Source organism: Limulus polyphemus, unplaced genomic scaffold (assembly GCF_000517525.1).
Source record: "Limulus polyphemus unplaced genomic scaffold, Limulus_polyphemus-2.1.2 Scaffold61, whole genome shotgun sequence".
In the NCBI taxonomy this organism is placed as follows: domain Eukaryota; kingdom Metazoa; phylum Arthropoda; class Merostomata; order Xiphosura; family Limulidae; genus Limulus; species Limulus polyphemus.
This window is the reverse complement of record NW_013665671.1, coordinates 301798-326705: the sequence shown is the minus strand read 5'-3', so window position 1 is coordinate 326705 and position 24908 is coordinate 301798. Positions and strand designations below refer to the sequence as shown.

Here is a 24908-nt window from a genome sequence, read left to right as displayed (position 1 = left end):
ACGGCTGAAAGGGCGAGCATGTTTGGTGGGACGGGGATTCGAATCCGCGACCCTCAGATTGTGAGTCGAGCACCTTATCCACCTGGCCATGCCGGGCCTAACGAAGGAAAAAAATGATTTGGTAAAAGTACACGTTGTAAACATCGCTATACAAAAACACATGTATTTTAACATAGTAGGTTAACTGGGTGTACACTATCCTTTAAACGGTGAGGTAAAAAGTAATAGAATGAATGACATCAACGATTCAAATCTTCACATATACTTTATATTATTATACGATAATTTTTGAAAGAATTTTAAAAATAAATCAAAATTTTGAAACACGCAAAATCTCGGTGGTTTACTACATTAAAAACGTAAAACACATTAAAGAAAGAAACAGACCGATATAAGTTGTCATCTTGTGGCGTTTTTCATGTTTCTAGGTTTAATTTCTTGTCTCCGCCTTTTTCAGTGAAGTTTTACCTGTTATAACGAAGCAGTTAGTCTACCGATGAAAGGTATTTGTAAATTTGAAAGGTTTTTTTTAAACCACGTGAACAAGATTGATGAAAAGAGAGAGAGAGAGAACGTTTCTTACGTCATCTTAAAAAGGGTCACATATAGCTCCTTTTCCTGACAAGACTTTCCTCGACCTAACACACCACTATCAGAGGGCCATCAACGCCCCTGTCGTATTAAACAATAAAATTTGAGGCGTTTACCATCTATGTCTACCTTGTTTGTCAGTGTTTAACATGAAACAGTATTCAGGATTCAAAAAGCCGTGTTGTATCGTGACAGCACTGCCACAGAATGTTAAAACGCCGATACGTTGAAATGAACTATAGACCTACATTTTTGGTTCCTCGTAGCTATATCATTGCATATGCAGTTGCCAATGTTTAAGCTTAAACGTATTAGTAGCAATCGTAATCAAACAAGTTGAACTTTATTCTTAATTTATGTAACTACTGCATATGGATTATTGTTAATGTCAGATTAACTATATGTATTAAAATTTGATATCTGCTACTAGAGAATTATTATTATAATTCTTATCAAATGATGGTCATTAATCACTAGAAATATGTTGTGTACCATACGTCAACTGATTTATTTTTAAACCATGTTCGGGGGTTCTAAGCAGAAATCATGTTTGAAATAATTGACTTCATTTGGATTGACACAATCTACAATATCGAACATCTAGTTTTAGATACAGTATAATATACAAGAGTGACTACCTATATTCAACCTCAACACAAATAGATAGTTATACCTTATGGCTAGAGCCCATACCAGTAAATATAGACAAACAGATAGATCGAGGGTTCCCACGATAGTAGAATCGTACAACCAATTACAGATGGTCATTTTTCTTTAAATTGAGACAGCCTATGAAAATTATTAAAGCCCAACACAGAAAGATAATAAATAAGTTAAGGAATTGAATAATATTAATCAATACAGTCAATCAAACAAATGCATAGTAATTTATATAGACATATATAACAAAAGCAATCGTTGAAGAATGATCTCATTTTGATTTCAGATAACAAACGATATTGAACGTGAGTCAATTGCCTAATAAACTGAGAAGTAAACATTTGAAATATTCAAAACCAAATATTTCACATAGGATTTTACTTTTTACCGATTCTGTTTTAACACAGAAAAACATTTAACATGATTAAAACAAAAGTTAGGTACTAAACCTGATGGTGCCTAAACAATTTGTACTTTGAGATTTTTAAATACATCCCTGTTTGACCATTTTCATCTAGAAAAATAACGATTTCAACGAGAGTTTTTTTTCTTCTTAACGAGTAACAACATCCTAGCAAATTGTGTGCCTACTTTATTCTACGCGATATTCTAGTCACATTTATAGCTCTTTGATAACATACAATTGGTTGTTTTGATATGTACACATACGTAAAATAATAACGTATGTTAAGCAATCTCAGTGGTTTACGCTTGAGGCATTACCTCATGGACGACGTTCTGACACATATTGGTGAATCTTCATTAGGTTAGAATTTTTTAACATTGGATGCATTTGGTTGGTTAGAGTGCTCAGACAGAATTAAATATGACGAATAGTAATAAGTTTTCTGAAAGGACAAAAAGTATTAGAAAAATTAAATAAAGTGGACCAAGATTAGTAATTAAATGCCAAAGAAGACATGGAAAACAATGTAGTCTGGATATAGTAAAAAAAAATTATGAGAAGATCAAACAAAAATTGGAGTCTATATTAGCCCAACAGTACTATTGAAAGTTCACAATGATATTTATTAGGTTAACCACTTGGAGGCAGAATTAGTTCTCCATGCAGGAGAAAATGATTATCAGTGAACTTTGCATGGAGAGATTAGAGATGAAGATTTTAGGCAAACATTTGCGAATTAATTCATTTGGGGAGAAACAAATATCAGTTTAGCTATAGCAGGCAAAAAAGTAGTCTCTTGCTTGTCTGGTAAAGAGATGAACCGGCAAGATTTTGAGGATACGGGACATTGAAATTACTTGTGTTGAAAAGGCGTAAAGGGTACAAATCTTTGAAGAAACTCTAGGGTGTTTCTGTTGTGAGTCCACAATGCGCCATAACATCGTTTCTCACCTTATGCTATCAAACAGACTCTTGCCAACAGTAAATTACGAATCAAACTGAATTATTCAAAACATCAGTATGCCTAATTATTAAAATATTTTCCACTCACCTTTCTACAACATATATAAAAAGATAAACATGAATATCAATAAAATATGGAAGTTTTCATTGGGTTAAAGTCTACATGAAAGTAAAGAAACTGGAAATTATCAATACAGTCTACTTTATTTCCAATTTTTATGCAAACGGAACTAAAGTTATACGGTTAATTAAGCTTTATATCAAAGTTTTACTAACAGAAACAAATTGGAAGAAACATCAACTTTTATACTTGTTAAAACCGGTTTTGATTGCACTACACACAACTGTTGCAGTAACTTGCAGCTCTACCTAGTTAAGGTAGGAAGCAAATGTATTTAATGCCACCCTACACAAAAGGTTGAGATATTCAAATTGACAATAATGGCTTACCTTCTCAAAACTCCTCCTAATAGCGAGGCATTGAGGCACTCTGGTGGGGATAACCGGCGTTGGACCTCCCCTACAGTCACTTTGTACTTTGATGTGGAACTGAGCAGGGACAAGCGGCCAGGCACGGAGCAGAACACATCAGTGGGTGAAGTGACACCTGTAATGACCATTTCCCTGCAGTTGTCACTGTGTCTTGGTTTGATGCCTGTTAGAAGGAGAGACGGAGGGAACACGGGGTACGTCAACCGACCTGAGTGAATCCCCCAATATGTCAGAGGGAGAGACGGAAAGAAAGTTCCAAGTCACCGAATATTAGAGAAACAAAACACCAGTACCAGAAGAGAGTAAAAGGCAGAGACGGAAAAGTACAAATGCAACAATTAGGGTCAATGATATCACAATAACTTTTGAAAAAGTATTAACGGTTGTCTGTAAAATCTCTTTCTTTGTAATCTAGATAAGAACATAAGGTACAAAGTTCAATATATTTTCCAAGCCCTTTCTACATAGGGAAAATTTTGCTTTCAGAAAATTTCTTTTTAATCAAATTTGTCTTGTAAAAATATTTTGAATGTCATCTCAGAATAGAATATATATTGTACAAAATTCAGTTTGTTACTACTGGCTTAAAATTATACTTTTGTCGTATATAATTTATTGGTCATTTTTATTTCTTTGTATTAGATCACAGCAACAACTTCAGGTGACTATAACTTTAATAAAGAGTGACAATTTCATACTAATATCTCCAAAACGGTTTAATTGGGATAAGCAAAACTGCTAACCTATTATGTTTTACATAGCCCCATGTAGTCAGTTTTAGCACATTATTATAATCACGCACTGTAATAATTGCAATCTCGAAATTTCTAGTTTCCCTCTATAATCGTTATAAAATATACAACCAAGAAACACGTCTTGAAGGGTGTTCTCTTAAAAAAACAACAACAAAAGGTTTAGGGTACATGAAATCCTTTTTACCACAACATAATATAATGATATTGCTTTTGTATTCTTGCAAAAATAAAGTTTATGAAACCATAGTGACAGAAAAGTTAAACATTTCAACGTACCTTTTCTTATAACACTGTTATGTTCTCCAAATATATTGTTAGCATCTTCAACTCCTGTGGCCTGCGAAAAAAAAAATCCAACTAAAAATCTGGAAAAAACATGAAATTCTTAACAAATAAAAGTTTCCTTAAATTATATACCTTTAATTACTGTCAGAATATTTTGTTAAATATCTTAAAAACGTCAATATTGTGACCAAACGAAGAAAGATTTGTTATGCATAAATTTCAAGTAGATTTTTTTTAACCCAAGCTAGATCAATGATTATATATGTAGTCATGTATTTTCAAGACAGTTATCTTTTCCCAGATTTCATGTTTGGTAGAAAATTTTAATTTTAAATAAAGTTCAAAGGTTGTTCTGTTGAAAGATATAAAAAAATCTGTTATAAAAGGTTTTTTTTAACCAGTACCTAAAGTTTTAAAATGGTGAGTCACCAAAAGATTCCAAAAAGTTCGAAGGGTTTCAACTGTTCTTAAATACCTAAAATATACGACCTGGGACTTGTTTTGGTAATTTTTATACTCGGCATATATTTAGGAGTCAGATTTAAATATTGATATTAAAGAAGTATAGTAATTGTCCAGGAAGCTTTTTATGACAGACTACCTATATAGTCATTAGTCAAATAAGGGTTGAAATTATTTGCTGGAATGATAATTCGGTCGTTACATTGTGTAGCAGTACATGGGGGTAGAACCCATTGGCCAAGTACTGGGTTCGTGGCGAGGGTCGAGTAACTGTTCCACAACCAGCCATGATAAAGTACTACAATGGTGGAACGGGAGGGGTTGATCTGGTAGATCGCGTCTTATTATAATTACGCCCGCACTTTAAAGGAAAAAAGTGGTTCTGGCCTCTGATGGTATATGCTTCAAACATTGGTTTCGCATATTACTGGCGCATATTCCAGATTTCAGCTGCACAAGCTAGTCAGAAGGATTTTCGGAAAACGCTTGTTGGCAAAGCAGTCATCACCAAGACCTCCACCTTGGTCCGTCTTATGAAGTCGCCACTGAAGATCGAACAGATAACAGCGGTCACTATCCAGTTCAAGGAAGTGTCAGACGTTCTATAAGAAAGTGTCGTGTGCAGTGTATTATGTGCGAGAAATATCTCCATATCAACATGTGCTTCCAGATGTTTCAAGAAAAGTAGAGACATGTATAGCTTAAAGGACAAAAATGAGAACTGTTGATAACATTGATCAGTGGGATTTATTATTTTTATAACTATATTTTCTTTCAGTATTACAATATGAGAAGTTGCGCATTAAATTTACTTGTTTTATCTTTACTTTATACAAGAATTTGACAAATGACTACATATGTAGTCATTTCTAGACACCAAGGAAAGGCTTAAGTTATGAAAGTGAAAAGCTAATCAGGGCTAAAAAACACGAAAGTGAACCAAATTTGAAAGTACTTGGATTTGCAAAACATGATGTGTTCTAATAGGTTAAACAGTTGAAGTTTTTTTCATAGCCCAAAACTACACAATGGGCTACTTGCGCTATGTCCACCTCGCGGAATTGAACCACGGAAGACTTATAAAATACCATAAACTACCAAGTGTTTTTATAAAAAAAAATTAAATTAGAACCTAGAAAATAGAAAACAAAAACCTATGATAAAGACACTAACTATTAATATTTCAACCAGTATACTGTCACATCAAACACTTTTTTTTGCCGGATGTAATAGAGAGAGCGTAACTAAGATGCTTTTCACCGTGCGATGAGTTTTTTATTATTATTATTTAACCTTGTGTTTTCAAGCTTTTTCAGTTAGAACGTAGGCCTAGCTGAAATAAGTTTAACCTAGTCTCGAACTGAAGTTGGGTTCTCGAAAAACTTGTGAGCTAATAAATCTTACTATAATGGACGTAGCGTGCATGTATGTATCTATGTATATGGGCAAAATAATAAATACAATAAGGCGCTATCTATTGAATGGCACCACAAACAAAATTACATAAAAAAATTCACACTTTGAATATTCAAGATTCAGACAGAAAAATAACTAAAAAATGTGCAACAACTATTTCTTTATTACAGAAAACAACTTGAAATAAAAGTACTCTCCTCACAAGAAGAACAAGAAGAAGAGCATGTCTTTGTATTTTTAGTCCCGAATCTTATGATCTTTAATTAGAAAGCATTCACAAAATTTATGAGTATAGTTAGAGCAGATTTCGTTTTTAAAATTTAAAACAGAAAATGATATACAGAAGTGAGAAGACAAATTAGCGTTTGATATAAAACAAGTAATGTGCTTCAATTTTTAAAATCTATATGAACATTCAAATGCCGCCGCTAAGATTAAATTACTTTATTTAATAATAACCACGGGTTGCGTTCTTAATCAGCCAAAGTAAGATTATCAGTTACCAAGGATAGTGTTCCTAGTTGCGAAAAGTTTCAAGTGACAAGAAGTAATGTTCCTAAAAACTGCAGGTAAAATGCTTACTCAATAAATGTAGTTCCAACAATCACGTGTAGTTTAAAGGGGTCACAGGAAGAGTTTTCAATGGTCACAAGTAGGGTTTTACTGATTAAAGGTAGAGTATGCAGCAAAATTACTTATCGTTCGAATGCACCTCGTCTTTTGTTTAAGCCTTTAAGAAAATTTCCTTAAATATTATTTGACCAAAAGTAGCGGACAAGTAGATTATTTCTTATAGACAAATTAATAACATTTTGGTGAGATTAAATGTGACGTTAGAGTAAAAGTAATTGGCTTTCGTTATAAAAGTCATAAAGAGCTATTTCATAAATGTCTATATATTTGAAACAAAAAACTGATAGTGAAACGTGCTTTGCACTTTAGGAGCGTGGTTGTGCACTAAAAGTGACGGTTATTTTGTTTCTTTTACCGCAAAGATACAAATGGGCTATCTACAATCTGTTCACGCTGGGTTCGAACTCTTGATCCTATCGCTGTAAAGCCGTAAACTTACAGCTGACCTATCGAGGGACATGTGATTGTGAAATCCCACTATTCGATCACAAAAATCCAACTGTTGGTGGTGAGTGCAATTGTCTAGTTACCTTCTCTCTAGCTTATTAGTTCAAAATTATGAACGATTAGCCTTTTGTGTAGCTTTGCACAAAAACTCTCAAACAAACAAAATCAAAAGAACAGAATTTTATACACATAGAGTTGTATTCTTCTGTAGCGAATTTTAACATCGGTCGTAATTTGTTCAGTTAATGACAAGGAGTAAAATTATGTGAGCTTAACTGTCCGGACAAAACACTATAACACGAGTGTGATAGATTAGGAATGCCACAACTTACACAGTTTTTAAAAAAAGGAAAATAAAAAGTAAATCGGAAAAGCAGAAATAATTAATTCGATGAGCTAACTAAGTAGCTTTTATTTTGGCTTCATTATCGCAGCAACTTCTAGTTTTTCGAGAAAGTACCCTGCTGTTTTTGTATCCAAATCTTCCAACTGATACTGTAGTGAAAAGAATCGTGCGTCACTCTTGTCTCCCAATAGATAGTTCTATTCTTCGTGTGCTCGCAATAATGTAAAGGAGATGCGCAAATTTTGTTTGGATTTCAAGTTATGTTAATACAGTTCCCTGTATTTTTCAGGAAATGGTATAAGAGTCAGCCTTCAGTACAAATGACAAATTCAGTTTTACATGCCGTCGCGAAAAATCTTCATGGGTAATTAAATTATACGGTGAATAGATAATATTTAACATTTTTCACATCAGCATTAATCTTTAAGGAAAATTCATCACTACATACACTAACCGATTAAAGAGTAATTTAAAAAAATTCCTATCTTTAGAAACGTTATATCAGAAGGGGATACGTGGGTATGTTACAGTTGGATTACTCGGTTATGAAATAAGTATAAAGTTATATAGAATTACGAGGTTAAAAACCTTTCCTAAAACAGAATAACAATCGAATTAATAAAATATGAAAATCCAGCCCATGTTTCATATGATACGTATAGATCACAACAAGAAATTCCATCTCTACTTTTTTTATTATACATCTGAAGCGAGGCCTAAGATTGTTACAGGACAAGAAATAATTTAGGGTAAATTATTATAAATTATTAAATGATAAAATAATTACTTGAATATTATGAATTCATATTTTAGTCATTAATTTCGGCACAATTATTGTTTGGTATAGTTTCTTAATCGTGCCTTTTTTTAGTAGATTAAATTATTGTTTCAGCTAGTCGTTTTCGCAGCCTCACCTACATATGTAAGTACGAGCTAACTTCCTGGTAAAAGTATTACAGAAACTTAAATATGTTTGTATCTTGATTTTAAACGGAGTTTTGGTTACTATTTCATATTCTCTGAAGAGTAATGGGCTTACAGAGACATTACAATTGTAGGTTAAGTATTAAACAAAGTGAATGTTTTTTTCTTTCCTCCCCTAGATATCACTGGCTAACGAGCGTATCCCGCCAAAGTCTATGATATAACAAGTATTCTAAGTCTAATCAGTAATGGAATTTTTGTTTCTGTCAAAAATAAAAAGCGGAATAGCTTCAAGTCACTAATACAGCGAGGCCATTTTCCAAAAGTTTCTTACTAATATAAACTGTGCTAATGATACAGGTTTATGAAGTGTTCGTTAGTTAATCATAAACGCCAAACACTTGTATGAAAGATTTTTTCATTAACATTGTATAACTATTATCTGTTGAGAGTAAGCTTTATTAGTTATATCTTCCTACCTTTAGTCTGCCTAATATGCTTCGTTGTGAGTCAGTAAGTATTACAGGACAGCTCTCAACGTTCTCTTAATATTGCTATTTTTATTCTGTATTGAAACAGTGTGAGCTATAAAGGAAACATAGAAACGCATTGGTTCGCTATTCGCTATATCGATTGCCTACGACGCGTTTCGCTCAATTCAGAGTTCATCAAGCCGGCTGATACACAACAAACACAGTATGGCTGGAATATTATTATTATTATTCACTTTTATAATTCTTGAAAATCCCTAAGGGACTAGATAAAGAATGTTGTGATAAAAAAATATAATAGGGCTAATACTAATGTTTTATGACAAGACATAATTGATTAAACAATGACATTCTACAGTATGTTGGCAAAAGTAACTATTAATTCCAGTGAATACAATAATAACACTCCGTATTTCAAAACACCTTGGGTAAATGGGTCCTTATGTTATAAAATATTCAAGGACTAAGCACTAATTAAACGCCACGAGAGATATATAGCATAACAAGAGGAGCACTAGCAAAATACCACAGGCCATGCACGATTTCTGTGAAGCATATTTTCGGAATTCGGTAGCATGAATAGATGCTTAAAATATAATTCTCTCCTGGGAGAAAATAGTTTTGACTAATAGTCATTACAGTTTATTACATGAAACTAATAGTCATTACTATTTATTAAATGAAACCATCTTTAAGGATGAACTCTGTGAGGATCGCTTGGGTTTTTGAAAAGAGCAGGCTGTTGCTCATCACGCATGAAGATTTGTTTTATTAAACACTTGCATACGGATTATGACTAGCATGAGACTCTGGAAGAAGAAAGGCATGATTTTATACGAGATTAGATATAAGCTCGAGGTCAGAAAATTCTGATTTCTAAAATGTTGCCTGTAAGTCTTCAAAATGCCACTAAGTGAAATGTCTCTTATTCACACTTTCCTTAGAAATCTCGCTTACTTTAAAACTGCGACTTATTTTAAGATAATATTTTCGATTATTTGCGTACCGACGGGTCTTTCTTATCTAAACACATATACATATAAAAATTTAATGGACGTTAGACTACAACGACGATTGAATGAAACTGAGAAGAGCTCGACTGCTTAAAAGTAAAGTCTTCAGCTGATTTGTGTAACTTCGTTCAGTTGTTTGTTTGTTTGTTATGAATTTTGCGCAAAGCTACTCGAGGGCAATCTGCGCTAGCCCTCCCTAATTTAGCAATGTAAGACTAGAGGGAAGGCAGCTACTCATCGCTATCCACCGCCAACTCTAAGGCTACTCTTTTACCAACGAATAGTGGGATTGACCGCTCCTTATAACGTCCCCACGGCTGAAAGGGCGAGCATGTTTGGTGGGACAGGGATTCGAACCCGCGACCCGCAGATTGCTGGGCCTTACTTCGTTCAAAGCTCCCTAATATGTTTTATTTCATACAGATGTTAATGTTTTTCTAGGTCTATTGATTCTATGTCAAGGTTCTTGGAATACTACATATTTTGTTTTATTAGTTTCATATAATTTTGATACACTAATAAATATAACGATTAAATGTATTTATTGAAAAAATACACAAGAACTTCAAAAATTCCGAAAAACAAAATAATTTGAATGTTAACCTGTCTGATAAAATTTCACACACTTTTCACATTGGAAATGGATGAAAAACTATTACAAACGTTTTCATCTCTTACACATCTGCTATTTGAATGTAATATTTAACACTTTAGAATTAAATATCAACCTTATACTTTTTAAAGTTTCCCAAATAAGTAATATTTAAAAAAAGCTGGTAAAAAATATCACGAAATATACTCGCTGTCATTTGGAAAAAACATTTCTCACAAATTTTGAAACCTCATCCTGAGTCATATGCATAACTTGCCATTGAGGGTTATCTGCGCTAGCCGTCCCTAACTTAGCAGTGTAAGACTAGAGGGAAGGCAACTAGTCATCACCACCCACCGCCTACTCTAAGGCTACTCTTCTTACCAACGAATATTAGGTTTGACGGCTAAAAGGGCGAGCATGTTTGGTGAGACGGGGATTAGAACCCGCCACCCGCAGATTGCGAGTCGAGCGCCCTAACCACCTGGCTAGTCCCTCAGTGGCACAGCGGTATGTCTGCGAATTTACAACGCTAGAATCCGGGTTTCGATACCCGTGGCGGGCAGAGCACAGATAGCCCATTGTGTAGCTTTGTACTTAATTAAAAACAATAATCTTAAACCACCTGGCTATGCCGGGTCTTAAACTACAGTTAGGCCAGACTTAAAAATATTTCCGTTTGCTATAACCCGACAGACCTTCTGAAATTGGACCCTAATGAGCGATTTTTCTGACATTATGACCTGGCAATTTTTATTTTAACCAATCTTTGCTGATCATTCTAACAAAATCTGCCGACTTTAAAATTTGTATAGTCGTATTATGGTTAAGATATTGTTAGATATACACGAATGATTTAATACAAGTATAGCGCGAGTGTTAAATTTAGTTATTTTTAGAAGCGATAGTTTATTGCAGGTTTGTTTATGTAACTGTGCGAATCATACGTTGTGTAGTTCAACTGTCGTAAATTGGCGATTGTAATATTATTTCATCATGTTTTAGAACCTTCCAAGTTTTCTAGATTTTTAACACATCATAATATCTCGGAGCGCGGGAAAAATTCTAGGCCTCAGTTCCTGTTTATAAATACGCGTCCAAAGTGAAGTTCAAGTAAGACAAAGCTAGTGAGAAATATAGTGAAATAGATCTAGTTGTGTGTTTGTACATTTAGCTGTATAGAGCGGGTAGAAGCCGTACGATCTGACGAAGAGCGTTAGCTCAAATCGTCATCCTTCTCAAAATAAAAATATAACAAAAACTTGGCGATTGTTCAACCTATTCTTTACTTTCAATGCATTGAGGTTTTACAACATGGCTTATCTTGTCCTCAGGACCATTCACGCTAAACTAATAAATACACGACCTAGCCGAGGAGAATTTACTATTGACGAGCATACATCAACAACATGGCGAACACAAGTCTGTTCAGTGTATGTCTTCGAAAAATGTTCTCGCAGATTTATGATTAGAATCAAAAACAAATTAATTGCGATTGGAAACTTATCCAAGTGGAGGGAAGTACTTGTAGATTTACTTAACGAACAAAATGAAACTGAAGAACAAACTGTAAAATTGTCGTCAACGGTTGATTCAACTTCGTTGATAAGTCAATAAGTGTGTATTGCGAAATAATTTGAAATTTCCGTAATTCTTTTCATAGAATAAATGTTGATAGTAATTGTATTTATGTTTTAAGTGATCACGGAATTAGTCCTTTTTTGAAAAAATTTTTCAAACCAATTTAAAAAAATTACCTACCTACCCACATTGTAAATTAGTTTAGGGTTACAGTAAACAAATTTATTTTTCAACCTGGCCTTACCACATGACCATTACATGGATGTTGTTACCTAAAATGAGCCTAATATGTTTCATATTAATGTATAATTGTTTTTTATCAGTAGCATGGTTGTATTTATATCGTATGCATGTATTCTAAAGAACGTAAATATTCATTTTGTTAATGTCGCCTAAAACTTCTTTACAACGTATTTGATTACATTTTCCCATTATACGACGTTTTTAAACTGGTTTAAGTATTATCAAACACTTAGAAGCAAAAATTCACATTATTTTTTAGAATAAAATCGTTTACTCATAAAAACTATATGACTGCTAGTTAACCATGAACAAGAATACTTGGTTTATATAGCTACAGAAAGCTAATTAAGTTATATTAAAACAGTTTTGGAGCCTCGCCATGTCGATATAGTCCATGTCTTAACTGACATCTTGGCAATAGACCCGCAGCGTAGTACCAATGAAACAAATTGCGTTGTAACCCTGTCATATCCAAAGCACACTACTCCTCTTTACATGTTTTCCATATTCCAGCTAGTCTACGAGGGAGTTATGACTAGAAGCGCTATTTTGGTGAAGTCAAACTCTGTTGACTTCGTTTTCAGAAGGAAATCCTTCTATATTATGTTATGTAGTGTTGCGTAGCTGGAAAGAGTGGATGACCTTTGTGTTCGTGGATTCTCATATGTTACAAGATGCAGAACTTTTCTTACAACAGCTGAAGTACAATTCTTTTGTAGGTCTCATCATGGATGGCTCTTGCTCTTAAGTTCCTTTGTTTTCCAGTACTATTAAGTACAAGAGATCACCCCATGTTGGAAACTCTGAATTCCACATCTCAAGAAAACTTTATGTGTGAAAATTTTCCGCTGGAAATGACTATTACACACCTTTCCCAAAAACGATCAGTTTTGGATGGCATCACATTATCTGCAAAACGTCAAACAATGCTAAACTGTAATTCTCATACATCTCATCCCACTGCGACTTTATATCACCTGTAGTTGTCAGTTGACTTGCTTATTAGCATTTTAAAAATCATTTCAATATAGTTTACTCAACTTTCTGTACTTTTAAATTTGTAAATGATAAAAACAAGACTGGCACACATCCTAGTATTTAAACCATTAGAATTTTATCATTCAAAAATCAGATATCACATCACTTGACATATTTGAATAAAGACAAGTCATAACCGGTTGGATTATAAGGTTGAACTTAGAATGAATTCTCGTGAACTTCAAATACCACCTAAAAAGTCGTTGAACTTAAACTGATGGTTAATTACCCCAGCTAAGAAAGATGTATATCTGTAAACCATTTTTCAACTTATCATTTCTCAAATCTGTTGTACTTGTTCTTTTAACTTTTTGTTGTTGAACTGTATTATAATTAAAAATGTTCCTATAATACTAAAATACAAAACAATAAAAATATTATAAACGATTTCATGAAGCTGTTATTCCATGGATTCAGCATTCATCAATATGGAATGTATTATTTATTGCCCATGGATTTAAAACTAACATACACATTCTGAAAATTCAATCAATAATTCTTTAATTATGTAATTTAGTTTACAAATTAGCTCCTACTTCAAGTATTAAAACAGTAGTAAGCCAAACACAAGAAATCACTTGTTCCTAGTACTACTTTAGTATAATGAAACGCGAACAGCTTGTTACATTAGGGAAGTACAGTGATGTCCTACCAACAGGGGTATGATGTTTGATGTTGCCCATTTCTTTGATACCTACGTCCAGAAATAAGTTAATGGCAGAGTTAATACGTAGTTTGTTTTTGTTTATATTTTGGATAACTAAAATTTCCATAGTTTTGCTCATGAGGGACTTTGGCATTAGGCTTAGCACTTAACGTACTTTCATCAATATAGTAATTATGTGTCTTCCATAGAGAGGAAAACAAATTGTACTTCTTATGTTTCTTTCTTCTTCTTTCCAGTGATTAAAATTGCGCAACACTCCTTTACTACTAAGCCGATCGTCTTGAAACTCTGGTCCAGTACGCCCAGAAAACTATTTAATTTTTTGGATTTATGTCTCCGTTTTAATTTTAGAGGTTCAAAGATCAAACAAAACGTAAACATATTTTGGTCTGAAGTTCCCTATGCTTCGATCAATCCAGATGAGACTTTTCAAAGAAACTTTACGCCAACTCCCGCAGACTAAAGCAAATAAATAGGTATGAGATTTTTGCCTTTCTTGCTATTTTACTGGGACCAAAGGTAAAAACATTTGCAAAGCTAGAGATTTTTACCTGCCACTCCTTTATATTTTGACCAATCCAGATGAGACGTTACACGATACCTTGCGAGAACTCCCCCTCATAGCCCAAAACAGATAGATTTGAGATTTGTGCTTTTCTTGCGGTTTTACAGGGATCAAAAGTACAAGAAATTAGCAGGGTATACAATAATGAGCTCTGAACCTAGATACTTTGCATATGTAAACGTTTACTAAGTAAACGCTATTATTAATAGTGCTCTGATTCACGAAATACATGATATTGCATATATCGTGTCCAAAAATGTCAAATATAAACTATTTACGCAGAAACTGACTATCCTATGTAATAAGGTCACAAGTTAGCATGCTCCAGAGTATATCTTTCCCACAAAGTAATCTCAAGTTGATACTGTGTTAACTGTTTATCTCTCTGAAGCATATATGTTGAAATTCACGCCCTCTTTCCTTGCCTAAATGCAATTTTCTCATGAAAGCTACTGTAAACCGAGGATTATATCGAATGATGGGGGAGGAACATTGCATTCATTTGTGAATTTCTAGTTAGAGCAGTTTCTTTTCATTAATAAAAAAATAATTTCAAACAGATATTTTGTAATATACAGTTGTATGTTAAATAACATATCACAATACTTCCACATTCAGGCAACTTCAAAGCGCTTGATATAATGTTACTTTTGCCGATAAGCTATAACACTGTTTACTTTGAAAAGCACATTGCATCAGCAACTGTATGTAACATCACCTAGTATACTTTGAAATTATATTTTATTTTTCTTAAACCCATTTTTTTTTTCAGTTAAAGGAAGTATTTAGGTTTTTTGTACTTGAAGTGCAGTATTTAAGTTTTTAACATTTCGACAGTAATAACATTGCTTTATAACGTTTCAATGAATACTTTATTGTGAATTATTTTGTTCTAGTCTTAATGATTTCACTTTAAGAGTTAAAGGATGAAGCAATAGAATTATACGTTCTTCCCCTAATGTGTATGTTAACTCGTATATATGTATGCGAGTGTGTATAACTGAGCGTTTTCTATTGTTGGTTTATTGTTGTTCTCAAGGTAAATAAAGGCTACAAACAAAGCGGATTGTGTATTAATCAACATAGAGAAAAACAAAAGTTTTACGTTTACCTTTGGGTTAGCGCTTTAATCCAATCCAAAATGCCGGTTGGTTTACTCTAGTGTTTTATCTTTGTTTTAGCAGTTTAGTGAAAAACTTGAAATATAGAAAATAGTTTAATGGAAATGTTTAATAAAGCAAGAACTCAGTAACAAAACAAAACGAAGTATGCTTACTATAGGTGTAAAATGAACTCAAAAAACAATAATATACATTATTTAGCGTTTTACTGCAAGGACACAAAACATTACATCTATGAATAAGCGGGAAACTCGCGCATAAAATATCATAAAACTAACGAGTTCCCGACTTCATAACAATGTCTCTCTCTATATATTAAAGATTGTAAATTTAGGATGAGTCCAAGTTGAATAGCTTGTTACACGTGTACTCTTCGTAGGACATTCACATCCTCGAAATAGGGAGGTTCGCTGAACAGCAATAGTTCATGCTGAGCACGTCCATATAAAAAGAACCTTGTCAAACAACGCACCGATGGGGCCGTGAGAGGGAGGAAGTTTAAAAGTTACGTGAAGCCTAAGCGTCATTAGAAAGACAGGTGTTCCAAGAAGAGGCCCTGCTCCTTCGCTTCCAAACACTACTTTATTTAAAACAAAGCCTGCGCTGTCAGGTTTTTGGTGGTTGATATCCTCTAGGTCTTCTTGGTGGAATAGTGATGAACTCTTGGTGTCAGGCGCTAGTGACTGATTACAAAATGGCATGTTATGAAGCAGTCTATTAGCATTCTCTAAGAATTGTGAAGTTTTCCGTTGCTTGTCAAGCATCACAAACTGAACAAGTAAACAGAACAATGATGGTAATACCTAAAGTGTTCGTTTTAATCTTCAAATGTCAATTGATTAGAGTTAATCACAACTTTCTTCAATATTAAAATGTCAAGCTATCTGAGCTAATTAGAGCATTTCCTAGACCTCCGAATCTCAAGAAATTTGAGCTAATTACAACTTTTCCTCTATCTCAAAATCTAGGTCATTTAAATTAATTAGAAAATTTTCTCAATTTCAAAATGTCTATTGATTTGAGATAATTACAGCTTTTCTTAATCTCAAAATGGAGGTCATTTAAATTAATTAGAAAATTTTCTCAATCTCAAAATGTCTATTGATTTGAGATGATTACAACTATTCTAAATTTCAAAATGCCAAGTGACTTGAGCTAACTAGTACTTTCTCTCAAATGCTTTTGTTCCAGGTCATAAATTTTACTGGCATTTAAGACAACTGAAGCCATGTTAGTTATATTTAGTAATATATCTTGTTATATCTTGTTAATGTTTTAAGAAACTTATCTGATTTGTCACCGCAATAAACATTTTGTTTTCTTACACTAAAACGGTTAACAAGACAGCTTGCACTGCAACCAAGTAAGGGAGCTTCTCTTTGAAGATATATTTCCCTAATATTTTAAATGTGTATTAAATCTACGAAGAGAAGTTCTAAAACCGCAACACACGGAATGAAGTCGAATTACTTAATTCTTCACGTACACATCAAAAACTGATATACAAATAAAACATGCGAAATACCTCATACACATTCAATGAACTATCTGCGCTGTACCCACAGTGGATATCGAATCCTGATTTTTAGCGTTATAAGCCCTCGAGGTTACCGCTAAACCACCATGAGCTTTTTATCAGAAGCACTTTCGGTATGTGAATGGTTAGCTGTTTAGTTGAAATTTAAATTTCACACAAAGCTGTATCTACTTTCAAAGTGATAGCCAGCTCTTGGGCTACTCTTTACTAACAAATAGAGTTGACCATCATATTACAGCGCTCCCACGGCTGAAGGGCTAGCTTTTTCTGTGATTGATTTCGATCTCGCGACCCGCAGATTACGCGTCGAGCGCCCTAACAACTATATAATAAAGTAATATTTAATTCTCGTCCATGGGTTGCTGTGTGTGTGTGTGTGTGTGTGTGTGTGTGTGTGTGTGTGTATACACGTTGTTCGAGTTTCAATATTATTACTTAACCCTACTGACTCCAACGGTTAAATCTTGTGCCGGGCGTGGCCTAGTGGTTAGCACGCTTGGACTCTGAATCGGAGAGTTTATCGTTTGCGACGTTTTGACGCAAAAGCACGTTCCGCACTTTGGAGCCATGCGTGCCCTATAAGAGTGAAAATTAAATCCCAATAAAGTTAGCGGTGGGTGCTGTTGTATACCTGCTTTTCCTCTTTTCTATCAATTCAAAATGGCTATGAAGCTTTAAGGGAAAATTCTGAAACAAACTTTTCTTGTCAGTTACCTAAATTATGTATATATTAAATATGTACCTACCGATTTGCTCAACCTTTTCCTGTTCGTGTCAGGATACAGTGAAAAAAACAAAACACTGGTCTACACTATTTTAAACCTTTTTCCGTTCGTGCTTGAACGCTATAAATTATCTACAAGTATTTCAGGCATTAAGGCCTTTTATTGTCTATGTTGGGAAAGTATAAATCAAACACAACTAAGTTTACGAAGTAGTTTATCTTTCTTTTACACACAGGGACAATGCAAATAGAACGTTAATTATTCGTAATACATAATCTTCATCTACATTTGTACGTATTTCTACAGTTTCTTTCGCGATACATAATCTTCATCTACATTTGTACGTATTTCTACAACGAGGTAGAAAAACTCAAAGTTGATATCGGTATCATTAGAATCTGTTCCAGAATTGCTTTGAGAATACGTTTACTTTCTTATTATATATAGTGTATAGTTAAATATTAATAATTTCATATGCAACGTTGCATAGTCACGTTGGGTTAAAAAGATATTTTAAGTTCGACGTCCGCAAGGTTTGAATATTTTTACATACATAAGTAAAACGAAGTGTCATTTCGTTATCATGGTACAACTGTAAGTAATACTGGATGACTTTCTTTTTTGTGCGATAGTTATCAGTCATGGTGTCCTTCCCAGTTATGAGGCTCAACTTCTGTGATTCCCCATTATTCTCCAATCTTGTTACCTGCGCCGACTTTATTAATTCGAGATTTTCATCTCAAATCCATTTTTTAATATTATAGAGCCAAGCGAGTCACTACTTGACTCTCGCACTTTTCCTTCTACTTTTACTCATAAGAATTTCAGTCATTCTTCTTCCTTCAGATCCGTGAAAATATCTACTATTTTATTCGAACTTTCCATAGCTAACTAGTCTGGTAAGACGCTCAGACAACTCTCACCTGATGGGAGTTATCGCCAGTGGTCAAGTGGGTGCCATGAAGCGGTTATCGGAATAGCTTTAAGTGGCCAGAACAATGCTTCAGTGCCATCTGAAATAACCTCCATATCAGAAACCCCTCTTTGTTCGTTATGAGTACTGTAGCCACCTTCTTTAGATATTATTATTATTTATATTTTTAGAATATTTCAATATTTTTTTGCTTTCATAGTAATGACAAAGGATGCAGCAACCACATGCAATTTTGATGACTTGGGATAAATTAATTATTGCGTATGTAGAATAAACGACTTCGATTATTCAAACTCTTAACTTAATTACTAGTAAATGATGTTTTTACACAAGGAGTGTATATACATACACACAAACCTATACTTGTTTCACTCAAAAATGTTAAACAACAAAATAACATAGACACTATAATGGGTTTTCAATTTAAATTACCAGAGTATGCTAGTACGTCATTTAGGCACTAGTTCCTGTTAACTAACGACCAGTTATATTAATATACAATAGATAACTAGATCATAATGAGACAACAACGGTTATTTCGTTTCTGTATCTTATGTGTAATGTCAAGGTTTAACCTAATACAACAACAAACACCTTCACCATATACCAGAGAAGACACTGCCCTCTATAGGTTTTCTACAGAATCTAACCTGGGGTTGAGGCTATAGGAAACCTCACCTTACCTTCCAGGTATGCTGAAATACTAAAATTAACGAACAGCTGATGGTGTGTCATGTAACGTAGTAATATTTATATAATGAACGTCATGATTTCATTGTTGTTGTTTTTTTATAGAAACACATTTTATATCAATTTGCAATAAACACTAATAAAACGGTAAACGTAATTCACAAACTATTTTGAATGAAAAGAACGGAAAACAATATATTTTAGTTCTAGTAGTCGGTGGGGCTTAAAATAGATATATAAACTTTTCAGTGATAGTTGTTCATTTATTCGTTAAGAATACCACACGTTAAATACTGAAATTAAAGCAAGAAGCAGAAGTAATACTTATGCTTTTAGTTCACTTTTTGAACAAACAGAAAGTGAACAGTTCACACAAACACAAACGACTGTTCCTAAACTCGTATCAAATAACTACAGCAAACTCCAAGTCTAATTGATTTGTAACATTTGAAAAAGTAATTCAACAAGTGTTTGAATTATTTTATATGCGTTTTAGACAAGGTATTCACAATGGATAAATGGGAAATGGGTAGCAACTGAAGTCTGAAGACGGAAAACTTTCGAAATGTCGTTCTTTATACCTGAGCTACTTTTGTGCATTGGTCCTCGGTGACTTTCTCTACAGTGTCAATCGAAACTAGGCAGTTGCTTTCCATTTCATCTTTCAAGTGCATGAATTTTAATCGCATTCTTCCAGATATGTCAACAACAAAGTGGAACGAAATCTGTATTGAGATTCACGCCGAGTTACTTAACTGGGTCCGATACATTTACAAAATAATTTTAACTGACCGCACGTATGAGAAATCTGTGCATTTAACGTTTTAAACTTGAACAGCTCTTTATGTGACACATGGTCTAAACAGCTGGGTCAGAGGCCTTATGGTTCAGGGGTAGCCATCTCTAAATTAGAACTACTGACCAGAAGAAGAACAACACCTGCCACCCACACTACTGCTCTTCGCCAAACAGCGAATCTACTGTCGCTTTTATAATGCAGCCACAGTGCGGAGCGTATTCAAAAGCACATCCCAGAACTGAACCTTGGATTTTCTGATTTACAGCTTGGTGCACTAACTACTAGGCCACCTTGACCATTACACATGATATCCATCCAGCGTTCAGAGAGCAACATCATTGAGAAGAAGTTTGAATTAATTTAAATGGTTTTAAATTTCTCACGACAGCAAGAATTTCATCCATTTGTCCTACTTGTCATGCCTTAAATCAAACTGTCTGCTGAAATCATTGTGTTAACAAGAGTTTATGATAGTAAACGTCTTCCTCTAGTCTATGTCGGTCTATAATACGAAACATACACCATATAAAAAAATTGCGTCATACGATATTCTGGTTGAAAGGGTACATTAAAAATTATTCAAGTACAGTACCCGTCTTCCAGCCTTGGAACAAAATAATAACAATGAATATCTTGCTCAAAAATGTTGAATGATTATTTTCTCGCCAAATATTTTAATTGTTTTTAATTGATATTATTTTCTATTACTTTTATTTTCAATCATTAATGTTAATTTTTTAATAAGAGGGATCTGAAAGTTTTAACCGATATAAAACGAACAAGTTAACTAGATTACTTTTAAAAAAGGTTGTAAAACAGCTTTAACGAACTGCAGAAATTCCTAATAAAATACCAGCAAGAAATTGGGAAAGGGTGTGTGTATGTTTTCTTATAGCACAAGCCACATCGGGTTATCTGCTATGTCCACAAAGGAGATTCGAACCCCTGATTTTAGCGTTGTAAATCCGAAGACTTACCCCTGTTCCACCGGGGGGACATGGGGAAAGGGAGGATGTCATGACAAAAGCTACACAGTAAAGGTTAAATATGGAGAACAGATTTTAAGATAAAACTTTCTTAGAATCTGCTGGTTTTATACATATCCTAGAACCCTAATCTTTGTACTGCATTGAGAATTAATTATTTATGGTTACGCTTTTCATCTGTCGGTATCAGTTTGGCCTAAGTAGTAAGAAAGATGAAAAAGCAGATAAGTCTAAACAATTTTGCTTTCCTCCTTCTTTTTCAGCACCTGTGAGTACTTTACGGTTATAGAGCGAGATCTTCCTTTAGTTAATGAATAAGCTGTAAAGTCGTATGAGACAATAGGATTTTTAAACGTTTTCACCTGCCGATCACCCAAGTGCAGTGGCGCTACTTGTTTTAACAGTTAGCACTGGTTCTGGTCACCTGGATGTCTATCTTTCCTCACTTCACAGGGTCCAACAATTTCTAAACGTTTCACTAGCTCTTTTTAAATCATTATCAATTACCACTATTTTGTATTTTAAGGCTGAATTTGACGTTCAAATCACTTTTTCTCACGATCATTATCGGATTTGAAACAGTAAAGTTTAAAGATTTGAAAAACATTTGTTTAAATAATTATGGACAAGATAAACAAATTAGAATACGTATTAAGCAATAATTACTACATATAGTTTACGGTTTTAGTAAATACACATACAAAATATTCTGGAGGAAAGAGCCAAAGCTGGTGAAAGTATCATTTGCCATTGCAATAATTACAGGAATTCTTATAAAAGTATAGACAAAGAATCAACAAAAACATCTCATGAAACTAAACTTCTTGTAGCTATTTGATTAAAGTAAAACAAATTTCGGTAGTTACCAGACCAGCCACATATGACCAAACAATCACAAATGGCAATAATCTGATTCTGAGTTTTGCGAATCAACTGTTACAGCTCAAAAATTCTGTCAAATTTCGTCATAAATAAGTGTTCAGATCGGTGATGTAGAATTTCCAATGACACTGGAAAACGGATGAATATTGATCAACTTGGGCACTAGGACCATCCAGAAAGAGGCCTGCGTAAAGCAGGTAGCAGATGAGAATTCCTGAACACAAAGGTGGGTGGCAAAAGCGTTCACGTAACATAGTCAAGAAGGATCTCTCTCTCTCTCTCTCTGGAAAAGAAGGTGATATAAGTGACATGTATACATGCTGCTTCCACGAAATATCCACTTGGAGAATAAAACGGGCCAAGTAGCTGGACGCAGGACCTAATAATTTCTTTTCTATCGGACTGTTGATAGGGGCACTGAGAAACTATCGTCCACGTACTCTACATATAATATCGACGAACACGAAAGCCTTACGACAAAGCTTTCACTACGCTGCGGGGCAATTGTCAAGATGCATAATTATTAGATAAAGCATGACCCGAAGTGGTAATGCTCCAAAATTATTTCAGTATAACGAATTCGATCTGTGTTCTGCTTACTAAGAATATATTTAGGCAATTACAACACCCTATGTAAAAGCATTTTATATAATACTGTATTTGCTTCATTCCTCGTACATTTACTACCGTATAAACATGGGCTCTAGTAAACTTATTTTTAATTCTGTGATTTCATTTGTCGTCAAATTATCTAATAACAAATGAATGATAAAATACTAGATCACAAACATATGTTAGGTAGCAACAATGCACTGTGTTATGTAAACCCCTGCAACTAGCCATCACGTCATTGTATATACTAAGAGTTGTATAATATCCATCTTGAAACTGCCAGTGGATAACACCAACGATGGTCTAACGCTCCCGCCCCCTTTGTATGTGCGAATGTACACAGACGTTTATGTGCAGAAACCCTTGAAGAAGTCCTTATCGGACCTTGCATTACGTAAGCCCTTAAGAAAACAATGCTTTATTGACTTAGCAACGTAATACTGCCAACATTCTTTCGTTTATTACCTTACTTAAAATAGTCACTGATGTGTTCAAACACTAGAGGCAACCCGCAAACCCACATCACGGAAATGAATCCACTCTGTGCATTATATTAGTACACCTTATACGACTACAACCCAGCAAGAGGACACTTCCTCTGAAAGTGGGTATAGTAATACGGTATTCCCGAAGTTTCGATCACTGTCTAAAATGTGGCGATTTGTACTAGAAAATTATTGCGAAATATATTTCCTCGTGAGATTATTAACGTTAAATGTATTGAAAATCTGTGAAAACTCCAAATCTTTACCATCTTGTCAAACGATAATCTGTATTAATGTTTTGTGCACGAATATATTTTAATCTCTCTATCGCTTTCTTTTAATTAAAATATTCTCTTGTTTCTGCTATTTTACAAACTTTGTCAATCAGTGGTAACAGATGAATTTGGGGGTTTTATTTCAATGAAAACCTATTATAACTACTAGTTGAGTATACAATACACGAGATTAACAACTACAAAACCTATTATGATACGCATTTTATGTAGAAAATGTAAGCGAAATGGAAACTTTAAACACAAATACATGTCCATAAAAATTTTAGATATTAGACATTTAAATTAACTTTATGAACGATGAAAACATTTTAATATTACTGGTCCGAGTGAAGTATTTGAAAATATCTCACAAAAAATGAAAAACTACTCCCAACTAGAATAATCTCATTCTACTTCCCAATCCTTCAAACAGGAAAAAACACTGTTTTCCAGTCATCATTGCAGATCGTTTCTTTTCGATCTCTATAACAAGAGTCGAAAACCTTCCTCAAATAAGGGGATTAATGAGGCTGAATGTCACACCGTATTAATAGCTACAATAATCAAAACGACAAGATAGTGTGTACATAATGGTGGTTCAAATCGATATTATAGGTTCCCACGAATTCTAGGACAAAACGGTGGCTGTTGTGAATTTGCCAACGAAACTTCAGAAGAAAATAAAAGGCTTTGTTTTCTCGAGTTGACTGTTTTAAAGCCAAATGAAACTGCGTGAGCTTTTAATTGCTGAATTGTATATAATTATTAGCAGCCTAATAAAAAGTTACACACTTATAAATAAATATATATATATATATATATTAACACCTCATACATAATATGGTTACTTCTTCAGGAAATAATTGTATGATGATAAAGAAAAAGTGAACAAAATTTAATAAAAATATATCACTAAAGTATTTTTATACCTAAACATGAAAATTGGAGAACGTTTTGCCCACCACCAACCACGATTCATCCGTTTTCCAAGAAAGTTGTTTTGTGATTCAGGATGAGAGGTCTAATTTATTCCTATAAGTTAGCAAGCTTTAAATGTGTCGTTTCATATCTCTACGCTGGTATGATGATTTTATTGTAGAGTATTTTATTTTATGGCAATTTTAGATGTACACAGACAAGTGGTCGTTTTTTTTTCTGTTGTAAAACGTTTCTTATTTATATGAGAGAATCTATAAATAACCCGTTGTTGCACACCGTGGATTCTTTATTGTCACGAATTAGTGAACGCCTCGTTGCACATTTTATAGTTGTTACTAAGCTTAATTGTTTGT

General features: G+C 33.9%; 1 protein-coding gene across 3 annotated transcripts in view; it reads right to left on the bottom strand.

Moving 5' to 3' along the window:
- The window catches only part of LOC106464510 (transcription factor AP-2-beta-like), a 145816-nt gene that overhangs the window by 33446 nt on the left and 87462 nt on the right, over window positions 1-24908 (bottom strand). For 2 of the 3 annotated variants that reach the window (XM_022392705.1, XM_022392709.1), the window contains exons 3-4: window positions 4144-4204; window positions 3071-3320 (exon numbers count right to left, since the gene is read on the bottom strand). In XM_022392705.1, coding sequence (XP_022248413.1) covers window positions 3071-3320; window positions 4144-4204 — 311 coding nt within the window. The remainder of the gene's footprint in view (window positions 1-3070; window positions 3321-4143; window positions 4205-24908) is intronic. The other variant, XM_013924660.2, reaches the window with a different exon arrangement.